Here is a 19,499-nt window from a genome sequence, read left to right on the forward strand (position 1 = left end):
TTCAAATACAACAAAAACAACAAAACGATACGTGAAGTCCTCGGTCAATAACACAAACCTACACGGAACAAGATCCCCCAAAACACAAGTGCACAACAGGCTGCCTAAGTATGGTTCCCAATCAGAGACAACAAGCAACAGCTGATTCACGTTGCCTCTGATTGAGAACCACCCCGGCCAACATAGAAACACATAACCTAGAACAGAACATAGAAAACGAAACATAGACACTACACAAAGAAACTAACACCCTGGCTCAACATACAAGAGTCCCCAGAGCCAGGGCGTGACACCATCGTTATGTTTGGAGGAAAAAGGGGGTTGCTTGCAGGCCGAAGAACACCATCCCAACCGTGAAGCATCATGCTGTGGGGGTGCTTTGCTGCAGGAGGGACTGGTGCACTTCACAAAATAGATGGCATCATGAGGAAGGAAAATTACATCTCAAGACATCAGTCAGGAAGTTAAAGCTTGGTCGCAAATGGGTCTTCCAAATGGACAATGACCCCAAGCATACTTCCAAAGTTGTGGCAAAATGGCTTAAGGACAAGAAAGTCAAGGTATTGGAGTGGCCATCAGAAAAGCCCTGACCTCAATCCTATAGAAAATTTGTGGGCAGAACTGAAAAAGTGTGTGCGAGCAAGGAGGCCTACAAACCTAACTCAGTTACACCAACTCTGTCAGGAGGAATGGGCCAAAATTCACCCAACTTATTGTGGGAAGCTTGTGTAAGGAGACCCGAAACATTTGACAAAAAGTTAAACAATCTAAAGTCAATGCTACCAAATACTAATTGAGTGTATGTAAACTTCTGACCCAATGGGAATGTGATGAAATAAATAAAAGCTGAAATAAATCATTCTCTCTACTATTATTCTGACATTTCACATTCTTAAAATAAAGTGGTGATCCTAACTGACCTAAAACAGGGAATTTTTACTAGGATTAAATGTCAGGAATTGTGAAAAACTGAGTTTAAATGTATTTGGCTAAGGTGTATGTAAACTTCCGACTTCAACTGTAGGTGATGTAATGTATTATAGCTGATACCAATTACATGATGTACTATGATTGCATACTTTGTTTGCCTACAGTGTCACTAAACTCTGAGTGGTCCACAATGTGTTTTTGAAATCTGTATTGTGTACTGTAATATTTTGAAGTGACACCTAAATAACATGTTTTAACTCTAGGACTGAAGAGCAGGAGGTTCCCACTAACACTGGACAGGATGAGAGTGTCCTCATAGAGCTGCCTTTGTGCTGCTGTCTGTCCTAAAGTCTTCAGAAGAGCCCTTGTCTTAACACTGGTCAGTGAGTCAGAAAGCGAAGTAAAAAGGTATGTTTGGATTAGTCTGATGTTTTTAATAATTTCTGTATGGTGATGACAAAGACACATTTCCATCCTATTCTATTCTATTATTTTCTATTCTATTATATAGTTTAGACTTCATGACCACAAAGAGATCTATCTCTCTGTTTATCAGATCCACATGCTTAAATGATTTGAGTAGCATACAGTGCCTGGCAAAAGTATTCATCCCCGTTGGCGTTAGTCCTATTTTGTTGCATTACAACCTGTAATTTAAATGGATTTTTATTTGGATTTCATGTAATGGACATACACAAAATAGTCCAAATTGGTGAAGAGGAATGAAAAAAATTACTTATTTAAAAAGTGGTGCGTGAATATATATTCACCCCCTTTGCTATGAAGGCCCTAAATAAGATCTAGTGCAACCAATTACCTTCAGACGTCACATAATTAGTTAAATAATGTCCAACTGTGTGCAATCTAAGTGTCACATGATCTGTCACATGATCTCAGTATATATACACCTGTTCTGAAAGGCCCCAGAGTCTGCAACACCACTAAGCAAGGGGCACCACCAAGCAAGTGGCACCATGAAGACCAAGGAGCTCTCCAAACAGATCAGGGTTGGGTTATAAAAAAATATCAGAAACTTTGAACATCCCACAGAGCACCATTGAATCCATTATTAAAAAATTGAAAGAATATGGCACCACAACAAACCTGCCAAGAGAAGGCCACCCACCAAAACTCACAGACCAGGCAAGGAGGGCATTAATCAGAGAGGCAACAAATAGACCAAAGATAACACTGAAGGAGCTGCAAAGCTCCACAGCGGAGATTGGAGTATCTGTCCATAGGACCACTTTAAGCTGTACACTCCACAGAGCTGGGCTTTACGGAAGAGTGGCCAGAAAAAAGCCATTGCTTAAAGGCATGTGGGAGACTCCCCAAACATATGGAAGAAGGTACTCTGGTCAGATGAGACTAAAATTGAGCTTTTTGGCCATCAAGGAAAACGCTATGTCTGGCGCAAACCCAACACCTCTCATCACCCCGAGAACATCATACCCACAGTGAAGCATGGTGGTGGCAGCATCATGCTGTGGGGATGTTTTGCCGGAATGATGAATGCCGCTTAATACAGGGATATTCTTGAGGGAAACTTGTTTCAGTCTTCCAGAGATTTGAGACTGGGACGGAGGTTCACCTTCCAGTAGGACAATGACCCTAAGCATACTGCTAAAGCAACACTCGAGTGGTTTAAGGGGAAACATTTAAATGTCTTGGAATGGCCTAGTCAGAGCCCAGACCTCAATCCAATTGAGAATCTGTGGTATGACTTAAAGATTGCTGTACACCAGCGGAACCCATCCAACTTGAAGGAGCTAGAGCAGTTTTGCCTTGAAGAATGGGCAAAACTCCCAGTGGCTAGATGTGCCAAGCTTATAGAAACATACCCCAAGAGACTAGCAGCTGTAATTGCTGGAAAAGGTGTCTCTACAAAGTATTGACTTTGGGGGGATGAATACTGGTGGACTTTATTTAACTAATTATGTGACTTCTGAAGGTAATTGGTTGCACCAGATCTTATTTACAGGCTTCATAGCAAAGGGGGTGAATATACACTGCTAAAAAAAATAAAGGGAACACTAAAATAACACATCCTAGATCTGAATGAATGAAATAATCTTATTAAATACTTTTTTCTTTACATAGTTGAATGTGCTGACAACAAAATCACACAAAAATTATGAATGGAAATCAAATTTATCAACCCATGGAGGTCTGGATTTGGAGTCACCCTCAAAATTAAAGTGGAAAACCACACTACAGGCTGATCCAACTTTGATGTAATGTCCTTAAAACAAGTCAAAATGAGGCTCAGTAGTGTGTGTGGCCTCCCACGTGCCTGTATGACCTCCCTACAACGCCTGGGCATGCTCCTGATGAGGTGGCGGATGGTCTCCTGAGGGATCTCCTCCCAGACCTGGACTAAAGTATCCGCCAACTCCTGGACAGTCTGTGGTGCAACGTGGCGTTGGTGGATGGAGCGAGACATGATGTCCCAGATGTGCTCAATTGGATTCAGGTCTGGGGAACAGGGCGGGCCAGTCCATAGCATCAATGCCTTCCTCTTGCAGGAACTGCTGACACACTCCAGCCACATGAGGTCTAGCATTGTCTTGCATTAGGAGGAACCCAGGGCCAACCGCACCAGCATATGATTTCACAAGGGGTCTGAGGATCTCATCTCGGTACTTAATGGCAGTCAGGCTACCTCTGGCGAGCACATGGAGGGCTGTGCGGCCCCCCAAAGAAATGCCACCCCACACCATGACTGACCCACCGCCAAACCGGTCATGCTGGAGGATGTTGCAGGCAGCAGAACGTTCTCCACGGCATCTCCAGACTCTGTCACGTCTGTCACGTGCTCAGTGTGAACCTGCTTTCATCTGTGAAGAGCACAGGGCGCCAGTGGCGAATTTGCCAATCTTGGTGTTCTCTGGCAAATGCCAAACGTCCTGCACGGTGTTGGGCTGTAAGCACAACCCCCACCTGTGGACGTCGGGCCCTCATACCACCCTCATGGAGTCTGTTTCTGACCGTTTGAGCAGACACATGCACATTTGTGGCCTGCTGGAGGTCATTTTGCAGGGCTCTGGCAGTGCTCCTCCTGCTCCTCCTTGCACAAAGGCGGAGGTAGCAGTCCTGCTGCTGGGTTGTTGCCCTCCTACGGCCTCCTCCACGTCTCCTGATGTACTGTCCTGTCTCCTGGTAGCGCCTCTATGCTCTGGACACTACGCTGACAGACACAGCAAACCTTCTTGCCACAGCTCGCATTGATGTGCCATCCTGGATGAGCTGCACTACCTGAGCCACTTGTGTGGGTTGTAGACTCCGTCTCATGCTACCACTAGAGTGAAAGCACCGCCAGCATTCAAAAGTGACCAAAACATCAGCCAGGAAGCATAGGAACTGAGAAGTGGTCTGTGGTCACCACCTGCAAAACCCATCCTTTATTGGGGGTGTCTTGCTAATTGCCTATAAATTCCACCTGTTGTCTATTCCATTTGCACAACAGCATGTGAAATTTATTGTCAATCAGTGTTGCTTCCTAAGTGGACAGTTTGATTTCACAGAAGTGTGATTGACTTGGAGTTACATTGTGTTGTTTAAGTGTTCCCTTTATTCACGCACCACTTTTCCGTTATTTATTTAGAAACAAGTCTTTTTTTTAATTTCACTTCACCAATTTGGACTATTTTGTGTATGTCCATTACATGAAATCCAAATAAAAATCAATTTAAATTACAGGTTGTAATGCAACAAAATAGGAAAAGCTACGTCACAAATTTCACCCTATTCCCTACATAGTGCACTACTTTTGACCAGAGGCCATAGGGCAAAGACATATACTGTAGAAAAGAGGAAGAGGTGAAAGTGTTGTTGCGCCACTAAACTGGGTCCTAGTCATAGAGCTGGGCGATATCGCCCAAAATCCATAACACGATAAATTGCCTGAATTGATGCGATAACGATAAAATAGAGCAATACGTTTATAACATTAATGTGCACCACAGTTTTTTTGATGTATTATCCTTTAAACTACTACTACTAGTTTGATGGTTGTGTGAGAGATTTATTATTCTCATAATTGATGGGATGACTAACTTAGAAAGAATACATTCTTGACTGGGCTAATGTAGGTTGTGTCACCTGGCAGGCTGTGATTGATGTGAAGAGCTGTTTTAGGAGTTAAGATAAGATAATAATTTGTGTCTCCAAATACTAGACTATACTGGTCCTTTGTGATCTGTGAACCATCCTTGGACGTAGGAATGGTGTCTAGGGGAACTGGCTCTTCTCACTATGACAGGTTGTTATGATAAACGTATGCCTGGTAACAGAAGAGGCGGGGAACAGCCGGTGCGCCAACGGATAGGCTGAGTAAGTCTAAACCACGCTCAAGTCTCTACTCTGATTGGCCAGCAGAGAGGTGGGAAACTCTCTCTATAAGAGTATTTGAAGAACAATCTGAAACAGTGGATTAGTTCTCTGAAGTGCCCTGCGGGGTATTTCGGAGAGCCCGTATATACGAAACATCATATTTACCATTGAAGGTTTTTGCATTAATTAAAATAACTAGTATATCTTAGAAGTCGTGTTGACCTCTTTTGTTCCTAATGCCAGATTTGAATTGACGCAACTTTGACAGTTGTAGCCATCAATTGTCCCATTAACAATCACCCAAATGAGCAAACGTATTTCATTTCAAACTTCACATTTCTCTAGTATAGGCTACTTATCGTAATGAACATTATCGTCAAAATGCCTGCGATAAGTGATCGGTATGGTCAGTGTTAATAATTTTCAGTTTATCGTCCCAGCCGACTGACGACACGCGCCTGGCTTGGGCGGATCCTGGCTGGACGGCTCTGGCGGATCCTGGCTGGACGGCTCTGGCGATGATCCGGCTGGACGGCTCTGGCGGATCCGGCTGGACGGCCTGGCGGATCCTGGCTGACGGCTCTACGGATCCCGGCTGGACGGCGGGATCTGGCTGGCGATCCTGTCTGGCGGGACGGCTCTGGCTGGACAGGGCTGACGACGCACCCGTAGGCTCGGTGCGTTGAGCAGGGACAGGCAGAACCGCACTGGGGACACACACCCCTGGCCCTACACGGGGGATCAGGAACGGGCCGGACCGGACTGGAAACACCCCCCAGTACCTCTCGCCGTGCCTCCACACTTTCCATCCCCTTCGTAACCAGTGGCCCCTTAAACTGGCGGCCATATCTGCCAACCTCCTGCACTCCTCCAACCCCGTACACCTGCTGCCCCGACGTCGTGAGCCCCCAAAAACTGGGGGTCTCTCCTCTCCGTGGACCAGGCCTCCATCATTCTCGCCCAATTCTCGCTCCTCTGTTTCCAATTATCGCCCTTCAGCTCCTGGACACGCTGCTTGGTCTGGTCTTGGTGGGTTTTTCTGTCACGATCGCCTATGAAATACGACTAAGCGCAGCGTTGGGGGTGAACATGACTTTACTATCACTTGAAAATAGAATACAAAATAAACGGCCTCAGAACACTGAAGGCGAACAATTACGCGCAGTGCGTAAAACACGAAGAGACAAAATACGCGGAGTGCGTAAACAACTAAGTAGAGCCAAGGCACCGAACCTATCTAAACACGACAGGTGGAACAATAACACACAAGATACAAACATAACATAGGGGAACTTATAGGTGACATAATCAATACAAAATACGAAACAGGTGCACTAACTAGACATGACAAAACAAACATCGAAAACATCAAACGGTAGTAGCTAGTACTCCGGGGACGACGAACGCCGAAGCCTGCCCGAACAAGGAGGAGGAGCAGCCTCGGCGGAATCCGTGACAGTATCAGATACAGTATTGGTGCTTTTCACCCCATGTTACACAGTAATACCACACTTTACTTTTACTCTTTACTTTTTGTTTTACAGATGAATGTATTAAGCTATAGGCTAGGTGTATTAAGTTGTGACAATATTCAGCTATGTGAAACAACACTGAAACACAATACCGTCGTTTCTGTATTGTCATCTCTTGGCTCTAGTATAGCTGCTACACGTGTGGGCCAAAGATAAAAACAACACAGGAAGTGCTAGCCTCTCCTGTCCTTCCAAAAACAGATTTCAGAACACCCAGAACAAGATAGATTGGGGGTCAGTCATTCTATTGTCTTGTTGGGGACTTGGCCCTCTCTATATCCTCACTTTGCACACAGACATTTATTGTCTGCATGTCTTGTGCTATCCTCTCCTCCCGTGCTCCAGATTTAGAACACTCAGAACAAAATAGATTGGGATCAGTCTCACAACTGTCCTGTCTTGTTCTGTACTGTATATCCTACTTGGCAAACTGCCATGTATTGTCTGCTCGGCAAGTCTTACATTTACACTGTATTTCTTCTGTAGTTCTCATAGCAATGTTTTTGTTGCTTTAATCTGTTTAGAGGTGATGGCATTGCGTTATTAAAATAACACTAGATGGACATGATAAAAACAACGATTTGTCTCAGACCCTGTCCTGTCCTGTTGGGGACTTATGTTATTTTATTACTGAGTTAGGATGATAATTTACATGTCTGGAAGTGACTGTATACACAGTGGCCTATTGACTGTTCTGAGGGGTATACTACAAAGCAGAATCAAAGAGTTAGCCAGCTAACTTTGATAAGCAACAATATTTTTTGTGCTCCAATTGACAATAAATAACTATAGCTAAACTTAGATATGTATTTTTGTTCATTAAATCAATTAGACCATGCCCATTTCAAGCTTATCTTTTAAAAAAATGGCCACATCCTCGATCCTGATGCTGCTTCGTAGTATACCCCTCTGGTGTTTTGGTGTTTGTATAGACCCATGGGGCGGCGCACAATTGGCCCAGCGTCGTCCAGGGTAGGGGAGGGAATGGCCGGCAGGGATGTAGCTCAGTTGGTAGAGCATGGTGTTTGCAACGCCAGGGTTGTGGGTTTGATTCCCACGGGGGGCCAGTATGAAAAAAATAAAAGAATGTATGCACTCACTAACTGTAAGTCGCTCTGGATAAGAGCGTCTGCTAAATGACTAAAATGTAAATGTAAATGTATGACGCATGGACCTAACATTGACCTCCTGTCAATCTGCTGTAAAGAAATGACCTCTTTATGATGGATTTATATTCACATATTTATCTCAAGTATTCCCTATTACCTTTTGTTTAGGATGGTATTTAATCAAAGCTACATTAGCTGACACATTAACTGAAACCAACTGTGATTTCCTGTGTTACTACACCAATGTGGGTTTGATTGAATTGAGGGTCTGGTAAAATAATTATGCACTATATAGGGAATAGTGTGCTATTTGTGATTCAGCCTGTATGTTTATGGATATATTACATCATTCAATGTCCTTTATTCCTGTCTTTTCCAGATCTGCTTCACCATGGCACAGTGGACGCAGATGAAACAGCTGATTCCCTATCTGGCCACACAGACCCTCAACGAGCTCTACTCCCCCTCCTTTCCCATGGACGTCAGGTGCTACCTGGCCAACTGGATCGAGGAGCAGAGATGGTATGACACAAAAACGCATGCAAGAATGCATGCACGCACACATAAAGCACACATACAGTCTGAATTTGCACAAATAAAAGTGGAAAAGGGGACAAATGCACCCTAATCTCTTGCTCTCTCTCGCTCGCTCTCTCTCTCTCGCTCTCTCTCTCTCTCTCTCTCTCTCGCTCCCTCTCATACTCTCTCTCTCTCTCTAGGGAGGACTTTGAGCCAGAGAAGGTAGACCAGAAGCCCCAGGCTCTGACCCTACTGGATCAGATCATATCCTGCCTACAGAGTCTGGCCGGGCAGAACCCCAACGTGGTGGAAAAGATGAGGCTGCAGCACATCTCCAGGAACATGGTACAATAGATACACACACGCACACACACACACACTTATCCTCTCCACCAAGCACACACACACACTTGTCAGGACTTTTTGGGGAGTAAAATCCAATTTTCCCTAACTCTTACTCAAACCCCAACATCTTTTACCTGGTGTTTTATCTTTATTGCCAGTGAATTAAAATGTGCAGCAGATTCTCTTTCTGTCCAACAATAAGAACCTCAGTCTTATCTTGATTTAGCAGCAGGAAGTTGTGAGCCATCCAAGTATTTACAGTTTTTCTCGATTGCTAAGACACTTTTATTGAAACTGGGGTCCACTTGATCTCCATCATAACCTAATGAGCACAACCGTATTTCTCATTGCTTTCACACACAATGCAAATGCTAAGCACATTTTTGCTAAACAGTTAACACAACTCTACAAAAGACGCAAAACTCAGTTGAGTAAATCATTTAAAAAAAAGAAAATTGGTCACAGCTGATACAAATGACTCCCATGAATGTGAACCTTCTTTGCACAATTGTTCAATCAGCAATCAGTCCTTATGCATGCATAAAAGAGGTCACCTCTCTCTGAGTTGCTGTTTGCAAGAATGGGTCAAGTAAGAGGCCAAGAGCAAGGACAAAGGAGAGATAGAGGGGCCCATAGTGGGAGATAGTTCAGCTCTGTTGAAATGGAAAAAGGTCAAATAAAGCCTTTTGTGTCTGGATATTCATGCTCTTGAGTGACATTCTTTATGCATTGACCTAACCCTAACCTTGAATGACAACCCCCCCCACCCCCCAATCCATATCTCAATTGTCTCAAGGCTTAAAAATCCTTCTTTAACCTGTCTCCTCCCCTTCATCTACATTGATTGAAGTGGGTTTAGCAAGTGACATTAATAAGGGATCACAGCTTTCACCTGGATTCACCTGGTCAGTCAATGTCTATGTCATGGAAAGAGCAGGTGTCCCTAATGTTTTGTACACTCAGTGTGTATCATACTTTGACTAAAACGATGACTTGTTGACTTAAATTGTTGTGCAACATCATGGGAAAGCTCTGGCCATCGTCTTTCAGCTCGAAACAGTGGGTTTCTACTGGTGTGGGCATTTAACCCTAAACTTAACCCTTAAACATAAAATAGCATTTTTACTTTTCAGGACATGCAAAATGTCCTGACTTTTCAGAATTGTTCTTGTTTTCCTATCTTGTCAGGACATTCTGTTCAAATACGCACGCATGCACACACACACACTAATGTACTGAAGTGGCCCACTCAGTGCCATACACATGGCCTACTCACCATTATTTACTGTAAATACATTGCAACAGAGAAACAGAAAATACAGGTTTTAAAACATACAGTTCAGTAGCCTGGGTGCCAGTCTGTTTCTGCTCTCATGCCAACTCCTTATGGAATTGTCACACATGGAGTTAGCAAGATAGCACAAACAGATCTGGGACCAAGCTAACAGTTCTCAGTACTCAGAGGGAACATGTTGTCCTCAGTAATATTGTCATCTTTAATTGAATCAACTGACCTGACTATGTGGATGTGGTCTGGTGGTTGATGGGAACTCTGCCTGTCTTCCAGAGTATGTTCCGTTCCCAGCCTCTCCAGCTGGTGCTCACAGTCAGAGATGTCCTGAGGAAGGAGAGAGAGCTGCTCAGTCAGGCGGTAAGTGTAACAGAGCCTTTAGCTCAGCGTACCAACACAGTCTTGTGGCACATAGGAGGGCCACAGAAACCACAGAAGCTCACTTCCAACACAATATATGTTTTTGATTGTTAATATGATAAGAAAGCTGTGTGTAAAAACAAAATGGACTATTTGACTTTTAAAACATTTGAATGTTTAATATGTGGGCATAATAGGTAATACCAGTCCGCCCCCCTCCTCCATAGTCTACCCAGATCCCCTCACTCCACTTCCCCCTGGCCCCAACCCAGCCCAGGAACCCATGGCCCCTGCCACCACCACCAGAGACGAACCTCTAATACTTTGTCTTCCCCCTCCTTAGTCTACCCAGATCCCGGCCCTAGCCCACATCTCTCAACCCCCAGCCCAGGATTCCATGGCTGTAGCCCACACCACCAGAGATGTGGACATGCTGGTGCTCAAGGTGCTGGAGATCCAGGACTGCAGACAGCAGATCCACCAGCTGCAGGAGGAGCTCAACTGGGAGAGGCAGAACTATGAGTCCATTCAGGGTGAGAAATACCAAAAACACGTATTATTAAGACAGGGAACCGTTAGCATTTCCCCATAGCAAAACATGTCTTAATTAGCCGTAATGCTAATTCGAGCTGAGCATTTGCGTAGTGAATAGCTATGGGAGAGGCAGAACTATGAATCCATTCCGGGGCGAGAGATGGCTGGGGTTAAAGAGATGATCTGTTACTTTTGTATACTTTTTAGCAAGTAGTTCTGGAAGTAGCGCTCAAGAGCCAAAAGTGGTCGCCGAAAATGGCATGCTATGGCACATATAATATAATAATATATACCATTTAGCAGACATTTTTATCCAAATCGACTTAGTTATGCGGGCATACATTATGTGCAGATATGTGCACCACTTTATTGTGCATCTTGCTAGCTGTCAAATGGCGAGGGGCTGAATCTCATTGGCTGGAACTCGAATTGCTTGTGGGCTGGTCCACGTGGGGGAAAATGTAGGGAAAATGGCACCGCACAGCTTCTAGTAAATAGTCGCTTTAAAACTAGGGATTTTGTGGCTAATTGAGGTAAAACAGTAATTCTGCTCATAGATTATGCATGTATGAACTACACATTGACACATCCAGCCCAAGTTTTAAAAATACTTGTTGCTAAAGTTCCGGAGCATATCTTTAAGTAAGATTTCCCCCTTAGTCATGCATGGACTTTTATGGGATGTGACGTAAAATGTGACTTTAGTGGAGGTCAGGATTCGTCCCTATATGCCACTCAGCAGACACTTTTATCCAAAAAGACTGTATATATTTATATTATATATATTGTATATTGAGTCCATAAATTTTTTGTGTTTGTAATTCCTGTGGGAATTGAGCCCACAGCCTTGTCGTTGCTAGCGGCATACTTACCAGTTGAGCCAGTTGGAACCTAACAAATCTGGAAGGGAGCTACAGAATTTAACACAACAGACTTCTTTGATCTGGGTTAAATGTTCAGACAAATTGGCAAATTGGCCCATATGGCACCCTATTCCTTATATAGTGCACTACTTTTGACCAGGGCCCATAGGCTCTGTTAAAAAGTTGTGCACTATGTATAGGGAATAGGTTATTGCCATTTGGGACACAACCTACATTTATTGTATGGATTATTACTCATGCTCAGACTAGTTTGTCAACTACACTTGCCTAAAGTATGTGGACACCCCTTCAAATTTGTGGATTCGGCTATTTCAGTCACTCCTGTTGCTGCCAGGTGTATAAATTCGAGCACACAGCCATGCAATCTCCATAGACAAACATTGGCAGTAGAATGGCCTGTACTGAAGAGCTCAGTAACTTTCAACGTGGCACCATCATAGGATGCCATCTTTCCTACAAGATAGTTTGTAAAATGTCTGCCCTGCTACAGCTGCCCCGGTCAACTGTAAGTGCTGTTATTGTGAAGTGGAAACATCAGCACAAGAACTGTTCGTCGGGATCTTCATGAAATGGGTTTCCATGGCCGAGCAGCCGCACACAAGCCGAAGATCACCATGCGCAATGCCAAGTATCGGCTGGAGTGGTGTAAAGCTCGCCACCATTGGACTCTGGAGCAGTGGAAACGCGTTCTCTGGAGTGATTAATCACATTTCACCACCTGACAGTCCGACGGACGAATCTGGGTTTGGCGGATGCCAGGAGAACGTTACCTGCCCGAATGCATATCGCCAACTGTAAAGTTTGGTGGAGGAGGAATAATGGTCTGGGTCTGTTTTTCATGGTTCGGGCTAGGCCCCTTAGATCCACTGAAGGGAAATCTTAACGCTACAGCATAAAATGACATTCTAGACAATTCTGTGCTTCCAACTTTGTGGCAACAGTTTGAGGAAGGCCCTTTCCTGTTTCAGCATGACAATGCCCTGGTGCACAAAGCGAGGTCCATACAGAAATGGTTTGTCGAGATTGGTGTGGAAGAACTTGACTGTCCTGCACAGAGCCCTGACCTCAACCCCATCGAACACCTTTGGGATGAATTGGAACGCCAACTGCAAGCCAGATTCTATTCCAATTCAATGCTAGAGGCAGCTTGATGTAGCAGAGTTTATTTGTAATCCCTATGGTGTCAAGATTAAGTCAGTTCACATGAACTGGTCTTCCACAATGGAAATGATGGCTTTCACAGCCAAACATGGTTCAATCAGTCACATGTATATATGATTGGACAACGCCATCGATCACGTGACACCATTCATTCCTGTGTGAAGACTCAATAGCGCATTTAAGCCAAATGAAGTAGGTTAAGATGGCGTCTCATGGAGACATAACATGCGCAGTTGAGCTACTCCAGGAAGTGAAGTTGCAGGTTAGCTTAGTGCTGCCCCCTCTGATTGAGTAACTCAATTTGAAGGCCGACCGGGGTACTGCAGGCTGCCGTTAGCAACTAAATTATCCTTATAACTTCTTCTGTGTGCGATTTTACATACATCTGGTGTGTTAGAAGCAGTTATTGGTACCATGATTGTCTTCGATTTTTTATTTATTTTTTACACTAAGATTGACCACGAAGATAGTCATTTTTCCATTCACTATAATGGGGATCCTGTTTTCTGCTAACAATGCCTGCAGTACCACGGTCGTCCTTGAACTTCCTTGGCTTCAGTGAGAGGGGGCAGTCGTTCTCCCCTGACTTGTACAGCTGCCTCACGCTATAGAAACAGGAGATAGGCTCCTGGCCTATGGGCCATTCTGGCTCGGACAAGGCTACTTTGGCTGCGTTTACACAGCCAGCCCAATTCTGATATTCTTTTCACTAATTGGTCTTTTGACCAATCAGATTAGCTCTGAAAACGAGCTGATGTGAAAATATCTGATGTGGTTGGTCAAAAGACCTATTAGTATTAATATCCAAATTTGGCTGCATGTGTAAACGCAGCCTTTGCAGGCCCAATAAAGATACAACCTTCATGTATTATATTGTATTTAATTGGGTGACAGGCACTATCCAGCAGACCCATACCAATGGGATGGACTCCAGCATGTCAGAAGTCACCAAACTCCAGAATAACATCAAACAGCATGAGTACAATGGCCAAGTCATAGCCAAGGTAAGCTATTACGTAACACACACAATTGTTGTTCTCACGTGTGAGCCTGCTATTGTTACGTCTGTCATGAGAGACTATACCTGAAGTTGTCCAATTAGAACACAGATTTCTGTTGCAAAAATGTTGCTACGGTGTGCCCTTCTGAACATGATCCTGCTATACCTGTACTCTAATTGGCTCTCTATGACCGGACGGCCATCTAAACTATGTTTGTTTGTCTCTCCCTGTATGAACTGTTTGCCTCCATAAGGCCGGAGTTTCCCTGTACTGAAAACTGTGTTCGCCTTTCTCTGCATAACTCTCTCTCTATAAGCTAAACTGTGCGTGTGTGCGTGCGTGTGTGTTTGCAGAAGCGTGTTCAGCTGCTCCAGGAGGCAGTGTCTAGTCTGGAGAAGTGTCAGTCTCGTCTGATCAACAGGATCAAAGCCTGGAGGTGGGAACAGCATCAAGCTACTATCGGACACCCCTTCGATGACAACCTCAGCCCTCTGCAGACATGGTGAGGCCTGTGCGTGCGTGTGTGTATGTGTGTGCAGTGGTGGACAAAGTACAAAATGTCATACCTGAGTAAAAGTAAAGATACCTTAATAGAAAATGATTTGAGTAAAAGTGAAAATGTGTCAGGGAAAATATATGGAGTAAAAAGTACATATTATCTTTAGGAATGTAGTTAAATAAAAGTAAAAGTTGTCAAAAACACAAACTAGTAAAGTAATGTACAGATACCCCAAATAAAATACTTAAAGAGCGACTGCCTTTAAAAAGCAATGAATCCCTTTGAAAACGATGTGGCATCAATATGAGTCAGAAACTGTTATTCTAGTGTCAAAATGGACTACAGAGTGTAAATAGCATCATTTTGGTCATAAACTGTCTCGTCTAAAGCGGAGATTGGAACATTCATGCGTCACAACGGGTAAATCTAAGGTTGGGTTTTGATTTGATTTGACAATGTCCATTTGGCCACAAACATGGGGTGAACAGCTGCAGTGATTGCTCTCTATCCAATAGCATAGACAGTGAGACAGACCTACCAAGCAGCTCCGACTTTGTTTACATAAGACAACACGTCGTGCATTTTTTCTTGAGAAATACTGCACCAAACACCTTAGTTGGATGTAAAATTGGGCAACTAAAACATCCTCGTTAAAAACATCAATTTATTGCAGATTTCTTGAGTTATCTTAGAGTCATTCTGGGGATTATGATAAAGTGAAATAGGCTTCCACGTCTACAGTGTCTCATGTGGCATAAACATTATTAACCAAACTTGGAATCGGTCAGGAAACACACCTCCAAGACTGAAATCTTGTTTTTCTAATGAGCAACAGAAAAACACACGTGCCAATTGACGTGTTCAGTGGCTCTTTAAGTAGTACTTTAAATATTTTTACTTAAGTACTTTGTGTGTGTGTGTGCATGCGTGCGTAATTGGTTTTGGCAATAACCTCAGCCCTCTGCAGACAGGGCGATGTCACGATCGTCGTAGTAATGAGTAGACCAAGGCGCAGCGTGAGAAACAAACATGACTTTAATTAGTTAAAGTTTCTAAACAAAACAAAACACGACTCGTGAAGTCCACGGTGACAATGACCGAACACGGAACAAAAACCCACAACACCCAAGGGAAAACATACAGTTTAAATATGGCTCCCAATCAGAGACAACCAGCCGACAGCTGACACTCGTTGCCTCTGATTGGGAGTCACACAGGCAAACATAGAAACAGACAACCTAGAACACCCAAACAAAGAAACAGAACACATAGAATGAACACACCCTGGCTCAACATATAGAGTCCCAGAGCCAGGGTGTGACAGTACCCCCCCCTAAAGGCGCGGACTGCGACCGCGCCTCAACTAAAGCAAAACAGGGGAGGGCTGGGCGGGCATACCTCCTCGGCGGCGGTTCTGCCTCCGGCCTTGACCACCACCCTCCAATGAACCCCCCATAGCGCCCCTGGTCCAGTCTGGCTCCGCTGGATGGAGCTGACCTGGACGTAGCAGGAGCGGCTAGCTTCAGCTCCGTTGGGGAGCAATAAAGCGGTACCTGATCTGGCACCGATGACCCAGGCACGGGTTGTGCCGGACTGACGACTCGCACCCCTGGCTTGGTGCGAGTGGCAGGAACGAGCCGGGCCGGGCTGGCGACGCGCACCGTAGACTTGGTGCGAGTGGCAGGAACAGGCCGGACCGGGCTGGCGACGCGCACCGTAGACTTGGTGCGTGGAGCAGGGACAGGCCGGGCCGGGCTGGCGACGCACCCCGTAGGCTTGGTGCGTGGAGCAGGGACAGGCCGGGCTGGGCTGACGACGCACACCGTAGGCTTGGTGCGTGGAGCAGGGACAGGCCGGACAGGGCTGGCGACGCACACCGTAGGCTTGGTGCGTGGAGCAGGGACAGGCCGGGCAGGGCTGGCGACGCACACCGTAGGCTTGGTGCGTGGAGCAGGAACAGGCCGGGCTGGGCTGGCGACGCACACCGTAGGTTTGGTGCGTGGAGCAGGGACAGGCCGGGCTGGGCTGTCGACGCACACCGTAGGCTTGGTGCGTGGAGCAGGAACAGGCCGGGCTGGGCTGGCGACGCACACCGTAGGCTTGGTGCGTGGAGCAGGGACAGGCCGGGCTGGGCTGGCGACGCACACCGTAGGTTTGGTGCGTGGAGCAGGGACAGGCCGGGCTGGGCTGTCGACGCACACCGTAGGCTTGGTGCGTGGAGCAGGGACAGGCCGGGCTGGGCTGTCGACGCACACCGTAGGCTTGGTGCGTGGAGCAGGGACAGGCCGGACCGTACTGGGAACACACACCACTGGCCTTAAACGGGGATCAGGAACGGGCCGGACCGGACTGGCAATACACCTCAGTACCTCTCGCCGTGCCTCTACAACTTCCTTCCCTCCTCTCGCCAATGGCTCCCGTAACCCGGTGGCCTTCTCTCCTCGTCTCCCATTTCGCCCTGTGGCAGCCTCCTGCTGCCCAGTCGCCCATGCCGTGTGCCCCCCCCTAAAAATTTCTTGGGGTTGCCTCTCGCCTGTCCGACGTTGACCCGTTTGGCGCCGCTGCTCCTCTCCTGCCTGGGTCTCCCCCTTTATCGCCTTCCGGTACCGGACGGCCTCCTCCTCAGTAATCTGCCCCCAACCGAGGAGGACATCCACAAGAGTCACCTCCTGCGTGTGTTCCTGGACACGCTGCTTGGTCCTGGTATGGTGGGTTTTTCTGTCACGATCGTCGTAGTAATGAGTAGACCAAGGCGCAGCGTGAGAAACAAACATGACTTTAATAGTTAAAGTATACCAAACAAAACAAAACACGACTCGTGAAGTCCACGGTGACAATGACCGAACACGGAACAAAAACCCACAACACCCAAGGGAAAACATACAGTTTAAATATGGCTCCCAATCAGAGACAACCAGCCGACAGCTGACACTCGTTGCCTCTGATTGGGAGTCACACAGGCAAACATAGAAACAGACAACCTAGAACACCCAAACAAAGAAACAGAACACATAGAATGAACACACCCTGGCTCAACATATAGAGTCCCAGAGCCAGGGTGTGACAGGCGAGGCCTGTAGCAGCAGAGAAAATAAAAAAGTATGTTTTAAATGTATTCATATATTTATTTTAGCAGGAAAGATATTACAATGACATATCACAGTCAACATCAATGCGGGGGTAGAGAGCAGAGACCTGAGTCAAATATGCATAACAACAGCATCCCTTCATAAACATAGAGATCTACTCACATAGGCTACCTGTAAACAGTCACCCATACCACAAAGATGTTCAGACACCTGAGAAGCTATGATACCCTCAAGCATACTGAGCCCATGTACATACGCGCAGACACATGCCCACCTGCACATACCTCCATGCGCACGCATACCTGACTGCATCCATCCATATACAGTGGGGGAAAAAAGTATTTAGTCAGCCACCAATTGTGCAAGTTCTCCCACTTAAAAAGATGAGAGAGGCCTGTAATTTTCATCATAGGTACACGTCAACTATGACAGACAAAATGAGGAAAAAAAATCCAGAAAATCACATTGTAGGATTTTTAATGAATTTATTTGCAAATTATGGTGGAAAATAAGTATTTGGTCAATAACAAAAGTTTCTCAATACTTTGTTATATACCCTTTGTTGGCAATGACACAGGTCAAACGTTTTCTGTAAGTCTTCACAAGGTTTTCACACACTGTTGCTGGTATTTTGGCCCATTCATCCATGCAGATCTCCTCTAGAGCAGTGATGTTTTGGGGCTGTCGCTGGGCAACACGGACTTTCAACTCCCTCCAAAGATTTTCTATGGGGTTGAGATCTGGAGACTGGCTAGGCCACTCCAGGACCTTGAAATACTTCTTACGAAGCCACTCCTTCGTTGCCCGGGTGGTGTGTTTGGGATCATTGTCATGCTGAAAGACCCAGCCACGTTTCATCTTCAATGCTCTTGCTGATGGAAGGAGGTTTTCACTCAAAATCTCACGATACATGGCCCCATTCATTCTTTCCTTTACACGGATCAGTCATCCTGGTCCCTTTGCAGAAAAACAGCCCCAAAGCATGATGTTTCCACCCCCATGCTTCACAGTAGGTATGGTGTTCTTTGGATGCAACTCAGCATTCTTTGTCCTCCAAACACGACGAGTTTTTTTTACCAAAAAGTTATATTTTGGTTTCATCTGACCATATGACATTCTCCCAATCCTCTTCTGGATCATCCAAATGCACTCTAGCAAACTTCAGACAGGCCTGGACATGTACTGGCTTAAGCAGGGGGACACGTCTTGCACTGCAGGATTTGAGTCCCTGGCGGCGTAGTGTGTTACTGATGGTAGGCTTTGTTACTTTGGTCCCAGCTCTCTGCAGGTCATTCACTAGGTCCCCCCGTGTGGTTCTGGGATTTTTGCTCACCGTTCTTGTGATCATTTTGACCCCACGGGGTGAGATCTTGCGTGGAGCCCCAGATCAAGGGAGATTATCAGTGGTCTTGTATGTCTTCCATTTCCTAATAATTGCTCCCACAGTTGATTTCTTCAAACCAAGCTGCTTACCTATTGCAGATTCAGTCTTCCCAGCCTGGTGCAGGTCTACAATTTTGTTTCTGGTGTCCTTTGACAGCTCTTTGGTCTTGGCCATAGTGGAGTTTGGAGTGTGACTGTTTGAGGTTGTGGACAGGTGTCTTTTATACTGATAACAAGTTCAAACAGGTGCCATTAATACAGGTAACGAGTGGAGGACAGAGGAGCCTCTTAAAGAAGAAGTTACAGGTCTGTGAGAGCCAGAAATGTTGCTTGTTTGTAGGTGACCAAATACTTATTTTCCACCATAATTTGCAAATAAATTCATAAAAAATCCTACAATGTGATTTTCTGGATTTTTTTTTCTCAATTTGTCTGTCATAGTTGACGTGTACCTATGATGAAAACTACAGGCCTCTCTCATCTTTTTAAGTGGGAGAACTTGCACAATTGGTGGCTGACTAAATACTTTT

At 45.4% G+C, this 19,499-nt stretch overlaps 1 protein-coding gene across 3 annotated transcripts in view; it reads left to right on the forward strand.

The window, feature by feature from the left end:
- Nucleotides 1-19,499, forward strand: part of LOC121545894 (signal transducer and activator of transcription 6-like) — a 59,191-nt gene that overhangs the window by 22,493 nt on the left and 17,199 nt on the right. For 2 of the 3 annotated variants that reach the window (XM_041856793.2, XM_045209428.1), the window contains exons 2-8: nt 1,194-1,338; nt 8,283-8,425; nt 8,623-8,767; nt 10,335-10,418; nt 10,762-10,951; nt 13,892-14,001; nt 14,352-14,500. In XM_041856793.2, coding sequence (XP_041712727.2) covers nt 8,295-8,425; nt 8,623-8,767; nt 10,335-10,418; nt 10,762-10,951; nt 13,892-14,001; nt 14,352-14,500 — 809 coding nt within the window. In that variant the 5' untranslated portion in view covers nt 1,194-1,338; nt 8,283-8,294. The remainder of the gene's footprint in view (nt 1-1,193; nt 1,339-8,282; nt 8,426-8,622; nt 8,768-10,334; nt 10,419-10,761; nt 10,952-13,891; nt 14,002-14,351; nt 14,501-19,499) is intronic. The other variant, XM_045209427.1, reaches the window with a different exon arrangement.

Source organism: Coregonus clupeaformis, chromosome 30 (assembly GCF_020615455.1).
Source record: "Coregonus clupeaformis isolate EN_2021a chromosome 30, ASM2061545v1, whole genome shotgun sequence".
NCBI classification, from domain to species: domain Eukaryota; kingdom Metazoa; phylum Chordata; class Actinopteri; order Salmoniformes; family Salmonidae; genus Coregonus; species Coregonus clupeaformis.